This window comes from Glycine soja, chromosome 11 (genome assembly GCF_004193775.1).
Source record: "Glycine soja cultivar W05 chromosome 11, ASM419377v2, whole genome shotgun sequence".
In the NCBI taxonomy this organism is placed as follows: domain Eukaryota; kingdom Viridiplantae; phylum Streptophyta; class Magnoliopsida; order Fabales; family Fabaceae; genus Glycine; species Glycine soja.
The window spans coordinates 46766496-46781481 of NC_041012.1; the positions used below are offsets into that span (position 1 = coordinate 46766496).

A 14986-nucleotide genomic window follows, 5' to 3' on the forward strand; every position below is an offset into this window, starting at 1 on the left:
AGGTAACTTTTTTTTCAAAAAAAAATTTTATTAGCTGTATTTATATCTTATTAAAAATGAATAATTATTTTTTTAATTATTACTAACTATTTCTCACTATGTATTTAGTATGTTGTGCGTGTCATTAACAAAATTGATATTTAATATTTATATATAGAACTATGAGGTTTGAATTCTTTAAGTTTCTGATAAATTAGTTAAATTTAACAAAAAAAAATTGATCTTGGAAATTTTCGATCGAAAAAAGACAGGTAGCTAGGTCAAGTTAAAAAACCCTAACTACAATACAAAAACGATTATGAAAAAAGGAGCCACCTAAATTTCGTAAAGTTTTTTTTTTACAAGCAAAATTTCGTAAAGTAGAATAACCTAAATGTAGGTCTTAATTATGTATATAATAGTGTAATATATATAATTCCAGTGTAAGAATCTAACTTTGTGGCAGTAATATGTTTGGTTAACCGAGGGAACACCACCGGCAAGAGCGAGCTTTTATATTAATCATGGCATTTACTGATTCAAACATTGAATATTTGAAGAAAAGATAGTTCACTAATTCTTTATCATTAATTTTATGCTTGCAGCTTGAACAAGTTTGTCTATGCCATTCTCGAGCTTTTGATTTTGGAATGCGATGGTCGTGCATGCATGTCGTTTTCATTTCCATTGCCCAATTTTCGAACTAATTAAAGCTTAAAAAGTAAATAAGTTATGCAGTCCAACTAATTACTAACTGATTTGATTAATAATTTTCATTTCCATTGCCATTTCTCTTCGCAGACAAAGCAAATACAGCTGGATTTATTAATTCAATATGAGTTTTTTAATTTCTGTGTTGAAATTTGAATAAATCAACATCTTGATATAAGCTATATATATAATGACTTTATATAATACGTACAATATATAAAAGAAAAGACAAGTTAAGAATTTCTGATCTCTATGGCGTTGACGTGAACCGAAATTTTCTTCCTGGAGAACCGTTATATAAATGAGTTTAAAAAGAAATTAATTACTATATTTACTATCTATAACAATACATTGAAGTAGTTCGAGTGTGACAAACGAGTTTAACAAATGTTAAATTGTTCAAACCAGAAAATATTTTCAATGTTTCAACTTTGCTTTATAATGCATGATACTATTTCTGATGTTTAGATTCATCATTATTCATTCCCCGTTGTCTTTTGAGTAAGAATTTCATTACTCAATCTTTAAAAGTAGGGAAAAACTCTTAGGTTCAGTGGAGAGACAACGGGGAATGAACGCAGACCTACAGTGTTATATATTTCTTTGTTCAATCTAAAGTTGAAAGTCAAGATCGGCATTCGGCGCTAGTTCTACTTTTACAGGCTGAGTTAGCGTGGATGTCCAGGAAATCTATGTTACAGCATTAAAAAATGTTTTTTTTTTCCTATTTTAGTTTTGCAAGTGATTTTTTATTACTAAAACAAAATAGTTGTCATTAAATCGCATTGGAAATAGCATTTTTAATATATATTAAATTTTCTTTAACATAAATTTCATTAACCTCTATTATTATACTAAAAGTTTAACTGAACATAAATTCATTGGATAAATTTCACTATGAGCAATTATAAGAGAAAAAAAATAACAAGATAATTAAAATTTTCCATAGGTGAGTTTTTCACATTTGAGGGGCAATTTTTTTAATTTTTTTTTAGAAATGGGTAAAATAAGTAAAAGATGTGTTTTAAAATATGATTTTATTTTTTATGTTTTTTATTTTGTAAAAACATAAAAATATTATTTTAAAGAAGTCATGTATTGAAACACGAATTTCATTTATTTTTATATAAATTGAAGTCGTGTTTCTTAAACGACTTTAAAAAAAAAATATTCAAAGTATTACTTATGTTTTCAATTTTGATCAATTTATACTTATTTATAATAATGGTTGATGGTTGCCCTTCAATTTAGCATGGGAAGGGTGAACTGCTAGTAACACGTGTCCTTGTAAATGCTAGGTGTCAACCTAACCTTTTTTTTTCTTACCAAGAAAAACTTATGTGATTTCATTTCATTCATAACAAAAACAAAATACAAGTATGAATGAAATCAAACATATTTTGACTAGGATATAATCATAAATACTCTTGAAAACACATGGACGACATGATTTGTTTGTCTGCTAATGAAACGTTGTGAAATGTTTTGAAGATGGTTTAAACTAAGACGAATAGAGTTCATGATACAACCAAGTTCTGTATGATTATTGCTCCTGTTTTCCAAGCTGTTCACAACATGTTGGCAGTCTAACTCAACAATCACGTTCTGCACATTTAGCTCATTAATCCAGATTAGAGCTTAATGAATTGCAGCAACTTCGACTTCGAACCTGTCTCGGATCTAATGAAATTTCCTCTATCATCTCGAATGCAAATTCCAAAACCATAGAGGCTTTGATCCGCAAATGTAGCTGCATCTACATCCGCAAATTCCAAAACCTTACTATTTCTAAACATTTTACTAAGGCTCTTCTCTTGATATGGCCGTGTTGTTAGTAACACTGTTGTTAACACGCCTCTTCTTTCTTACTGCACAACTTAAAAATCACCTGACTTTGCTTATTTTCTTTCTTTACTGAACCAAACAAGAGTTTTTTATTTTTGAACTTTAAAGGGCATATATACTACACCAAAAAAATGACACATATTATGACACAATTTAAGTGAGCTAAGGCTATAATAAAATGTAACTAATTATATTGTACAAAGTGTGATTAGATTATGCACACAAGTAAAAACAGGTTAATACAAACGGTCAAGGATTCCGAGTAAAAATTATACCTTCCTTATTGTTATAGGTATGGATTCAAACTTCTCTAAATCAATCCAAAATCTTATGAAGTAAAATATATATATATATAGGAATACGCATTAACATTTTCTTCACTACAGCATCCATTTACAACATATAGTTTTGCCGCCCTCCGTTCAAATCTCACTGATAAGTATGATTTAAAGAGCTTCTATGACCAAAAATGACTAATGGACCTCTCTATTCGGCTTTAAGAAAATGAAAGTAATGAAAACCCTTTTTACGACATCTTTAAGTGTTGCCAGTTACTTTACGCTAATATATCTGAAGAACTCAATCTCAGTTCAAACTTCCCAAACATTGTTAGATTTGTTATAAGCATACCAAACAGGCCTTTTGTACCCAAAAAAAAAAGTACCATATAAGGCTTGGAGGTTGATATTCATTTTATCGTCAAGCAGCACCGAACAATCAATTGAGTGCAGGTTCAATTCGACGGTCTATGACCAGAACGAGTTTACCGTGACCACTTTGATGGTTCGTGTTGCTTTGAAGTAATTGCCGGGGCTGAAACTGATGGAAGCCTTGCAAGGAACTGTAAGAAACATGAAATTATGATCGTAAAATCCTTAATCCGTCTCACCCTCTAATGTGACTCGTCTGTGGACGTAGTTTACAGACTTATTATATTTAAATAGGACATTAAGTAACGTTCCTCAGTGGCAGAACACAGACGAGTACAAACTACAAAATGATAATACAACTTACATACTAGCATTCAACCAAGAAAACAAAACTAAAAAACCCAAACTAACAACAAAACTGCAGTTCTGAGAAATCTGAAAATGATTCGAAGTGAAAGCCATAATTGATTTTAAGTTCTAATTGCTGGAACGCAACTCTGGACGAACAAAGTCTGCATCTGGTGGCACAGAAATGTCTACTGTGGGTCTCAGTTCAGCGCAAACTTTAATGGCTCCATGCACTGGGTCTGACAGGAAGTTGCTGATTAAGTCCCGGTTAATAGGTGTTCCATTGTCCACCGCCACCATGGCCTGCTGGGTTAGGATGTAGTCAAATCGAGGAGCCCATTTCCTTGAACCCAACCTAGCCGTGGTTGAACAGTTATCAACCATGAAAGAAACACCACGAGCATGCATGAAAGGATTCAAAGAGTCAACAGCCTCAATGACACTCTCATTAATGATTTCAGAGTAGGAATGCCCTTTCTTCCTCAGGATTTCAATCTGGAAATTCAGTAATCACAGTTGAAATTACAAAGTTAATTATGCTCTAGTCAGTCACAAACTTGAAAACAAACGGAGACAGATGAACAGGCAGGCAATTATGTGCATCTTTCTCAAAATGCTAGCAAGAAAAACTTTCAATACCTGGGCCATCATCAATGCCACAAAGACACCAGCAGTGAAAGGATATAATGGGCCTTGATCACCTGCTGGCCTTGTAGATCGGACACGCTCCCCAACCTTCCACATGCGGGTTTGATCAATGTTACCCATGGGAAAAGCAGGTAGACCCTCTTTCTCCTGTAAGACGTAAGTATAACTTAAGTCTGTAGCACAAAGGCTAACTACTTTAAAAGGAAAATGAATATGCTCTTACATAAAAGCGACGCCCAGCCAAAACAACACTGCGAATCTCACTACCACTGGCTACATCCTCGTAGCACTCATACAGAATTTCCATGCAAGGATAAAAAGAAGCACTATAAGCCTTCTCAAATTCCCTTTTCTCATCTTCAGATAAAGCATTGTATACAGCTAGCATGCCCTATCCAAACCAATAAGTGCAAAAGGCTAGTCAGAACTCGCAAAATTCCCTGTACTAGCACACTATCCAGGGTTTAGGGGAAGGGGAGTCCAACAGACAAAAATTGAATGTTAGACGAGTATGAAAATACCTTAGTTGAGATGGTTTTAGATATAATTCCTGTTATAGACTCAACAGTATTCTTATAGGCCAGATCTTCGTTCATTCCATTTTCAGTGTATCTCCTAAACAGGGACTCCACAACCCCATGAACAGCACCAAGTAAAATGCCTATAAACCACCAAAGCGGTAGTTATGACACAAGTCTTTAAGGAAATCAAACAAAACATTGCAGAAAGTTCTCACCTCTCTCCCCAAAGATATCACTCCTGTATTCCTGCTCTAATGTAGTGGCAAAAGTGAATGGAGAACCAAGGGCAACAGACCATCCCAAAGCAACATCAGTAGCCCTGCCATCCACATCCTGCATGCAAAAAAAAGTTACTCAAATAAAGTAAATTAATCAATCAACACAAGAGCAGAAGACCCACAGAAAGTGAAGAGACTGAGGCACAGCAAATAATAACCTGGTGGACTGCAAAACTTGCATTAATTCCAGCACCATTTATCTCTTTGCCTTGGACATAGAGCCTCCTTACAGATGGACCCATTCCCTTTGGGCACACAGCAATTACACTAATGTTCTTTGGAAAGTCAAGTCCCAATGATTGTAAATGCCCAAGAAGAAAACCATGGGAAAGCCCAAGTATACTGTTTGGCTTCATGTGAGACAATATCTTCTCATAGTTATCAGCCTGCAAGATAAATAAAAATATTAAAACATTCTGGATTGGAAGCAAATATTAAAAAATATCAGAAATAAAGAGTTATTGCAAAAACTAAAAAGGCACCACAATATCAACAAATCTTTTCACAGCTTCAGAAAATGAATAGTATTACTTTCTTAGAAAACTTGTGAGATTTGGGACACCTCTTAGTTTACACTTGTTACAAGTAGATTGGAATAAATATTTCTCACTGAAAATGTTATATATGTTTAATTTCATTCATTTGTCATGTTTGTTAATTAAAGACACTAATAAATTAAGCCGAACCATTAAATAACTTTATTATTTAAAAACATAAACAGGGAAAATAAAGAATTATGTGATGATAATGGAAGCTGGTGATGGCAAGCTGTAAGTTGATGGTGGTCGAGTAAGTAGAAGAATAGCTAATGCCAGTGGGGTGTAGAAATCATGGTGGATTGGGGTGTTGGCAGCTGCATTGCCACCCCAGTTTATGGCTAAGTTGATGATTACATCTAAACACTTTCAGTTCTATAAGAAGACAAGTTTGATTTCTGATTGTTAACATTGCTGGAATTAACCCAACAATTTCCCAAGAATTGTTACTAATAATGACAATACCTTATTGTTATCATCACAGTTTCAGAAAACCTTGCATATTAATTATCAGAGTGTCAGACAGTTTCAGAAACATAAATACAACAAGAGATGAATCAGAATACAACTAGTACAGCATTGAGTTGAACTATCTAACCTGTGCAGAATCAGAAATTAACAGCATCACAAGATCACTTCCAGAGACAGTTTCCCATATATCACCTAGAGTCCCATTCTCCTCAGAAAACCCAGCTGCACGAGCTTCAGCAAAGGAACGAGAACCCTTCCTGAGTCCAATCTGTGTTTTTAAAAAAATAATAACAAGACAAACAACACATTTAAACCACAATCGTTAATCAACAGTAACAGTAAGCATTAGGCCACTAAAATAGAAACTGAACCAACTTAAAAAATGAAAGCCCGATTCACACCTTGACCACAATATCAGACTTTGCTTCAGCAAGTGAGTCCCGTAGATTCTGAGCCTGCGCAGGTCCCTGATAAACACAATGACATGTTAACAATAGGAAGTGAGTCATCATCAGAACAAAACAACTACTAAGTCATAACATTTTAAGCTTAATATAAATCTCAAAAACATACATTACTCTGAAAATTCCTCTTAAATAAGAATTAGTTAACAATAAATGTAACATATTAGACATTCAGAACAAGTATTAACTACTGCATAGAATAATCAATCACCTGAGATCCCCAACCGATAACACCAATCTGCTTGATCCCCTTGAAAGCATCGGGCAACAAGTGAAACAAATCCCTGCCTCCTTTTACGATGTACTGCAACGAATTAACATAAACAATAAATAAAATAAAAAATTTAACATTCACGAATCTGGAAATGGGAGAAAGCGTTCGAAAACCTCGTCGTGTCCGGCGAGGTTAATCTTCTCCTTCTTGAAAACCTTCGTGTCGAAATCGAGTAGCGCGGGGGCCTTGACCGCCGGCACCGACACCATGCGCGCGCCGAGGGCGGAGCCGGAGGCGGCGGCGCATCGGCGAAGTCTTAGGGATTTGAAACCGAGCTTGGAAGACGACGATTGAAGAGCGAGGTTGGTGGCGGAGAAGGTTCTGGTGGAAGCAGGTTTGGCTAGGGTTTCGGACGCGGCGGCGATTGCGGAAGAACACGTCGTCATAGCAGCCGCCATTATGGGAGTGTAAAGTGTAGCTGCTTGGAGTGCAAAAAGAGGGTTCAGTGGATTCAGTGTGGTTTTATGTTTCAGGTTTTTATAGTGTGGGCGTTTAGTGGACTGTGCTAACGTGCACTGCTACGGTATCGGTTAGTACTATCCACTTGGGTTGTGGATAACCCGTTACCCGGTGGATATATTTGACAAAAAAATAAATTAAAAACGGAAATTAAATTATTATCCCTCGTGTCTGAAACTGCAAGCGTGCAAATGATAGGTGAGTGAGTAATTCCAGAAAACGAAATTATATTGAGTAAAAGTTTAGTCATTAGATATGAAATTATATTGTATTTTTTTAGGGCTTATATTTTATTTATTGACATTAATTATCAATTATTTTCTATCTTTTGTCTTCTTTTAACGTTATCTTTATTAGCATTGTTATATTGTTGCTTTGCAGTACTATAATAGAATGATTAATATGGTTAGGTGATATTATAAAGTTTGTATTTTTGTATGCAATTATAAAGTTTGTATTAAGTATAAATAAAATACTTTAAAGATTGTTTACTTGTTTTATATATTGGTTTTTAATATATATTTGGTATTGTCAACAGGAGCCGTCATTGTCAACAGGAGAACGTAATTTTTCAACAAAAAAAAAAATCATGGATTGTGTATCATTTTCTGCATAAAATTTTGGTGAATACACTTTTCATTTTACACCATGTATGCAATTAAAATTTGAACTGCATGGGGGCATTTGTAATATGATGGCATAGATATTTCTAGAGAGAAAAAAACTGCTTTTATTTATTGTAAAATCTGGTCAAGATTCGTGTAATTAAAAAGTTATTTGAATATTATCTTGATCTTATGCATCCCCCACTTCATCGGAGCAAAAGTTCTACTGTTTCTCGCTTTCACATGGCACAATATAATATATATACTATTGACATAAAGCTTACTTAGAGAGGATGAAAGGGAGAGAAGGGGAACAACTAGTATCAATCTATGGTGTTTTTTTTTTTTTACTCTTTTTTATAAAACAAAAGAGTATTTTTTAAAATTATTTATAAAATAACATGTCATTGTGTTTATCTTTTTTTTGTTATTATTAATATTTGTTGTCACGTATGTGTTGTGCTTCTACAAGAGACTCAACACATAAAATATTTAAAAATTGATGGTCGAATTGAATATGGTGACAGATTCACCATGTATATATGGCACAATAAAGGAGTTGTGCCAGTTGTAAAGATGCAACACAAAATATTAAAAATGGTTATTGAGCATGTTATAAAGGATAATAGATATGCCGTGTGGTACAACTAAAGAGAGGTGAGACCAGATTTGAGAAAGATTTCTATGCCCCCATAACTCACATGACAAAAAGCAAACAAATTAAAGATGATCAGGTTGTTGTGTGTTGAATCCTAGGACGATGATTTATATTGTAGTGAATCCAATTTGGTATATCCAGATGGAAAAATTAGTCAGGTTGGTTTGGTGAGAATCTGCACCAAATTCTACGAACATTACAACAATCTCTCCAGGCATATAGGGGAGCTTCTTTCCCTTATTGTACGTGGGGAATATGGCACTATGAACAATGATTCTTTGGGCTAATAAACTTCTTGTAGGACTCTCATGTTGGAGAATCTTCCATATAAAGATTTTGTGGTGATGGTGGGAGATCACTTTTCTACAACCTTGTGGTGGAGAACTGCCTCTCTCTATATATACTACAACAAAATTTGCATGCACAAATTTTCCTACTTCGAGTGGTTAATTAGTCATTCTAATAGTTTATAAATGAGTTATAATTTCCACTAACAAAAAACAATAAATTAACAATTTATATTTTTAAAAAAGTTATTTTCTACAAAGCAGATGAAATTGTGAAATTTCAAATGTCCCAAACATGTCCGATCAAATATTATTTGAAATAGGTTAAGAGAAAGTTTAAATTATAAATGAATGAACTGATATATCATAATCTCTGTGCTAAAGGTTGAAAAGAAGTCCTAAAATCTTATTGTGATATGTTTTGTTTTTATTTTTGGCATTCTGCATAGTTATATTTTTTATATGTAAAATGATTTCTAACTAATTGATAATAAAAAATTATTTACATTAAATGTATACCAAAATTAAATTCTTAGAATCATCCAATTTTTATAGAAAAAAATGATATCTTATTACTCTTTGTTACGTGTACGAAGTGATATTTGCCAAGGAATTAGCAGAGATTCGTCGATCACTATCCTCCTTTTAAGTTTGATATTCAATAGGAAGAAGAATGGCACTCAATCATATTTCGTTACTCACCTACCTCCATGTTGCTTAATGCATAGCCAGCTAAATAGCTCATAATACTTTGATGCTACTTTGGGCATCCAACATTTTTAAGAAATATATTAATGAAATGACTAAATTTAAAAATATATTAAATTTGTTAGTGATAAAAAATATAAAAATTAAAATTTAAGATATAATAAGATTATTAATTTAAGGTAATGATTGAAATTAAATTTAAAAATATATTTGATTTTGTAGTTATAAAAAATATTGATGACATAATGTGTCATTTTTGTAGTCATTTTTATTTATAATTTATATATGTAAAAAAATAATTATATAAAAAATAATCATCACAAAATTTATTATGTGAATTTACATATACATTAAATATAAATTAAAAATTTTAGTATTATATATAATGACACTATTTATTTATAACATATTATATCTATTGGTTTAGTTGGTTTGAGTGCTCTACTAATAATGTAAGTGACACAAGTTTGATCCTTCTTGGATCATTAATTTTAAATTAAATCATAAATTATATTTTTGAAAAAAAAATAAAAAAAAATTTTGTGGGTCAAGTATGGATTGACAATCCGTAGGTCCACGGTGGGCCTACGGATTGGTGATCTGTATGTGTATATCATTTTTTTTGTTTTTCTCCAACGATAAAAACTGACAAAAAATTACCGTATATTCCTAACAAATTCATGTATACCATCAGAGACCAAATACGCTTCCAAAACGCCTTTAACCGAAGCAACTTACACTAAGTTATGAAAATTTTTTGCAAAAAAAATAAATAACACTGCAGAAATGAAAAAATGTAACTGCTATTTATAACCGAAGATATTTTTGGCATTTTAGAAAGTTGCCGGTGTCCCAATCAACTCCCTAATCCTTATCCTAAGTTTTTCTTATTGGGCCATTTGTGGAACATGAAGGAAGAGACCAAGCTCAATAGATGCCAGCTAAACTAAGACCGTAGGGCCCATGGAATTGATTTTCGCACTACCTCTTCTGATCTTTTTACCACCCTACTTTTTTTTATATATATTTTATGACCAAATAACAGAAACAAATGTTTGGAAAATCTTAAATGGAAGTTCAAAAGTTGAGAGGTATTTTGATCTTTTTGAAAACAAAATAAATAAATAATTAGGGAGTGGGAATAACAATTCCCGTTTCAAAATTACATACGGGGCACCAATGGGCACTGGGCATTGATCCATTATCCACTTCTAAGTTTTAGCTGCTTGTGGACCAGACGTCATTGTAGAAAAAAAGAAGAGTTACTGGTCCCATTCCATTTTTTATTGGCGCCTACCAAGGGATTGACCAATTTTTTATTCCCAAATTGTCCTTCTCGTGAAATTATGATTCTATTGTATAAAATGCACAACATACTTATGATTATGTTGCGCAACCATTTTTGTACCCCTTATCACAATGGAACTGTGATTCTACTATATATGTACTAATGAAATCACAATTTCGTTGTATATTTTTTTGTCAACCCAAACATTATAACAGAAAGATGATTTCATTATTTTTTTTGCACCCCCTTAACACAAATTTTATTGTGATTTTTTTTCACAACATACAAAATCATGATTTCGTTGAGGTGAAAAAAATAATGGAATCATGATTTGGCTGTAGTATTTTTATTAAAAAATTAAAAACAAAAATTATGGTTGATGCTTTACGGGGAATACAATGGTTCATGATTTCGATATACTATTTCAAAAAATGAAAAAAAATATGATTGTGCAACCGAATCACAGCTGTTGTGATTTTCTAAAAAAAAAAATAGTAAGAGAATCAAGATTTTATTGTAGATATGTTTACAATGAAATCATGATTTTCTTAAACACAAATTAACCAAAAAAAAAAAAAAAAGATGTCTCAAAGGAGTTGGGAAAGGAGAGAGAGAAGGGTTGGGCGTGAGTTGGTAAGTGAAGAATGAGGGTTGGTAAGGAGAGGAGTTGGGAAAGGGAAGGAGGAGGATTGGGAAAGAAAGAAGAGGGGAGGGGTGAAGTTTTTGAAATAGGATGCAAAATGGAGTTTACACAATGAGAGGAACCAAAAATAAATTGTGTAGGAACCAATAGTAATTCCTCAAAAATATCAACCCAAATTTCCAGACACAATATAGTTTTCGATTTTAACAAACACATTAACTAATAACTATTCATCAATGTTCAGCACTTCCACTATAGTTGCAGGTGGGGGAATAGTGACTTAAAGTCAGTTATCAGTCCTTGTGTCTTTTTAGACAAACTTGAGTTGACATTTACGATCAACATCTCCTTTTGGCTTCTTGCAGATGATTCCTATCCCACAAACATTTATTCTTCAAGTGTTTGTTGTTGCTGGAACTTGCTCTCCAATTGAAGTTTCTAGGGAATATCTTGCAACATACTTTGTTTCTTTTCACTTGTATCGTTTTGTTGAATCTGAAAACCTTCAGAGCTTTTGTATTTGCTGAGTCTGTAATTTTGATCTTTGAAACATCATCCATTGTGTTTTACATTATATTCTGATACATGACACATAACAAAACAAGGACAATGTGACAACTTATGAACTAGATGATGCTATTATAATTATAAAGAAATAACACTGTACACATAGATAAAAATAAAAAAAGAGAAGCTGATCGAGACTCAGCACAACTTACTGCAAAATGTCTTACACATTTATACTTAACAATTCACTCTTAATAAATTTGACTAGATATTTCTTGCTTAAGTGAAATTATTCTTAGCTTGTCTGCGAGCTTGCAAAACCTTAGTTTTTTTGGTGACAAACTCACAACACTTGATTATTGTATGATTAGTAAATAGTTGATTTCAATATTTGGTTTGTGAATTATATGTGAAATATAGATATTGTTTATACTTTTAAATTGCAATTGCGTGAGTCAAAATTATGAAAAAAATGTAACTGATTTGATCAGGTTGCGGTTGTGATGAGTAAAAAAATCTTTAAATTTTGACTGCAATTGAGATTATAGACCACAATTTAAAACTACTTACAACCATATATAACATGAATAATTTCCTTGATTTGGTATCACCGTATTGAAGTTGTGCATTGTACTTATACGAGACATTGATTAAAGTAGCTAGTGATGAGTGATCACCACTGCAAACAAGTTTTCTTTGCCCATTCCACAAACTTATATTTGATTTGAGATCAGATGTTCTGCACATTACTACTTGTTCAGTTTGCTGGAGTAGAAACCTGAAACGTATACGAAATGTTTCAGTAAGTTTTTATTCGTATCTGTCATATACTACTGTAAATAAATGGATAAAATTCAGTGGCGTGTATAAAGAAATGATCAACTTTGATATATTCTTCTTTTATCCGTATACAATAATATACAATAACGTGTCTACCATTTTTCGCAGTGATTGGAAGGAGTGCATATAATTTAATCTGGATCATTAAGGTCGGTTTCGAACAAAATTGAATTTCTCCACTTAAAAGTTTCAAAATATCAAATAATAGTATTGGGCTTAAATAATTTAAATGAGATCATATATAGATTTAAATTTCGTCAATATCATTATTGAAAAATAATAAAAAATGATTTGTTTCAAGAACCATATAATCAAAATCATTATTCATGGTGTGATCGTTCAGTGGCAAAATTAAATGTACTAAACGAAATAGAGAAAGGTCTTTTGGAAATTCAAGCCCTCATACAAAACGTGGACAATGAACCAAGTTACCAACATTGAAAAGTTCATGTTTGCATAGTGGAAAGTTGAGGACCACCACATAAAGGATTAAAATAAGTGAGAGAAACGAAAATCTCCATCCCATTAAGATAAAGTGTGTGAATCTAAGTGGTCATGTTCAAATAAAGCTGTGTTTGTGTCACCATCGATGACGTGGATAATGGATTGCAATGCTATTGTCAAAGGAAAGTGATTGGCAAAGGGTAATTAGCTTATTAAAAAAAGTGATTAGCTGGCTCTTTAACCTAAAGGGTGCCATCCAAAATTGGCTTTTGCCTAACTTAAAGCTTGCAATTACTCATTAAACAAAACCCCCAACACATTCTCCCACAAATCACTATACATGATTCCAAAAGAAAATTCAGGTCTAGTGTGCGTTGCAGACGCAAAAGAGACGCAAACGTAAATTGCGGCAATTAATAAAACCAATTTAGAGATCACAAGAAATCCCAATTACTGCTAATGCAGTTTCTATATTGTGTATGAACCAATAACCATTGAGTTAATGGCAAACAATTAATAATATATTATAACAACGGCTTCGAACTCATGACTCAATCTCATACCTAAGATTCTATTCAAAATGTGCTAAAATATGCATTTGTCATTATTATACACTCATGTATTTTTATTTTTATTTTCTGAATCACCACTCGTGATGGTACGTGACAGTGTGTGTGGACAAATATTGTTCAGTTCCATAAAGGCTGATTTGGGTGATATTAACTACGACAAAGTTTCCAATAGTGAATTTTCAACACTCAGCACTCGAGAAGAAGTTTGAATTTGAAGATTTTTTACACTCTTCTGGATTTGAATTTCTTTTGGATATGTTTACCACTTATTAATTACAGTGGAGGGTACAGTTTTGTAGTATGAGATGTCGATAATAATATTATGGACAATTTAGCTTGAAACGTGAACTTGGATCTGTGAATAAGTTTCTTTAGAAACATTTAAAAAAAAAGAAAAAATGAAATATATTTTTTTATAAGTTAAACTAAACTTTACATTAATTTCGTAAATATTCTTTCATCTTTTAAATAAGTTATACGAGAAAATTTCTATAATTTAACTAAAAAATTAATTAATAAAGAATTAATTTTAATTTATGAAAAAAATGATTTCTTCTTCTTCTTCTTAGAAATGTTTCTAAAAAAAACTTATCCAAACATTCTATTATTTACGTTACAAGCGCATGTCTTCAATATAGCAGGTGATTCTCAGTGTAAAGTAAGGAATCAGAAATGACAAGATATCTCAAATGCAATAATCCAATATTCTCAAAGAAGGAAAGAAGAGGTAAAATAAGATAGCGGCTTTAGAAAAATTAAGGTTGAGTAAAAAAATTGATTTTCTTAGATAAAGCCATAAAGGTATGTATAATAGGATAAAAGAAAATAATGTTAAAGCTGTAAAAAAAAAAAAAGAATGTTAAAGGATAAGACTATAAGAGTGTTAAACGATAACGCTTGTAAAAAAAATGTTAAACGATAAAGTAAAAAACGATTCTTAGATACTACAGGAGTACATACAGGTATACATAAAGCCAGATGAAAGAAAATAATGTTAAAGAATAGAGTAAAAGACTGGCCACAGATTTAACGCAACTAAGGGCAGCAAAAAATAGATAAGATCAGGATGAGTGACAAAATTTCTCTTAAACTTCAAATCAAAATCTTGGTTAAGCTGAATGAGTTTCATTTTAATTGATTTACACGTTAAGTGGTATAATGAAGTAAAAAATTACCATCTATCAAAAAAGAATGTTATAATTATATTTTTCTTTTCTTCCAAGAAACAGTTATGAAGCTTGAATATGAAT

General features: G+C 32.2%; 1 protein-coding gene across 1 annotated transcript; it reads right to left on the reverse strand.

Annotated features, from left to right (window-relative positions):
- Window positions 1-3366: 3366 nt before the first annotated feature.
- Window positions 3367-7184, reverse strand: LOC114375412 (ketol-acid reductoisomerase, chloroplastic). The gene is made up of 10 exons (XM_028333187.1): window positions 6839-7184; window positions 6663-6755; window positions 6389-6454; window positions 6115-6255; window positions 5139-5366; window positions 4918-5035; window positions 4703-4842; window positions 4405-4572; window positions 4173-4328; window positions 3367-4028 (listed from the first exon to the last, which is right to left on the reverse strand). Exons 1-10 carry the CDS (start codon window positions 7121-7123, stop codon window positions 3663-3665), a joined length of 1761 nt encoding a protein of 586 aa, XP_028188988.1. The 5' UTR covers window positions 7124-7184; the 3' UTR covers window positions 3367-3662.
- Window positions 7185-14986: the final 7802 nt, after the last annotated feature.

What these genes read in the sequence shown, in the direction of transcription:
- LOC114375412 (XM_028333187.1), bottom strand. Translation starts at nt 7,123, where the DNA reads ATGGCGGCTGCTATGACGACGTGTTCTTCCGCAATCGCCGCCGCGTCC. An exon ending in TGATATCTTTGGGGAGAGAG is followed by an intron (nt 4,843 to 4,917) that starts GTGAGAACTTTC and finishes GGTGGTTTATAG; the next exon opens with GCATTTTACTTGGTGCTGTT. An exon ending in TGGCTGGGCGTCGCTTTTAT is followed by an intron (nt 4,329 to 4,404) that starts GTAAGAGCATAT and finishes TACGTCTTACAG; the next exon opens with GAGAAAGAGGGTCTACCTGC.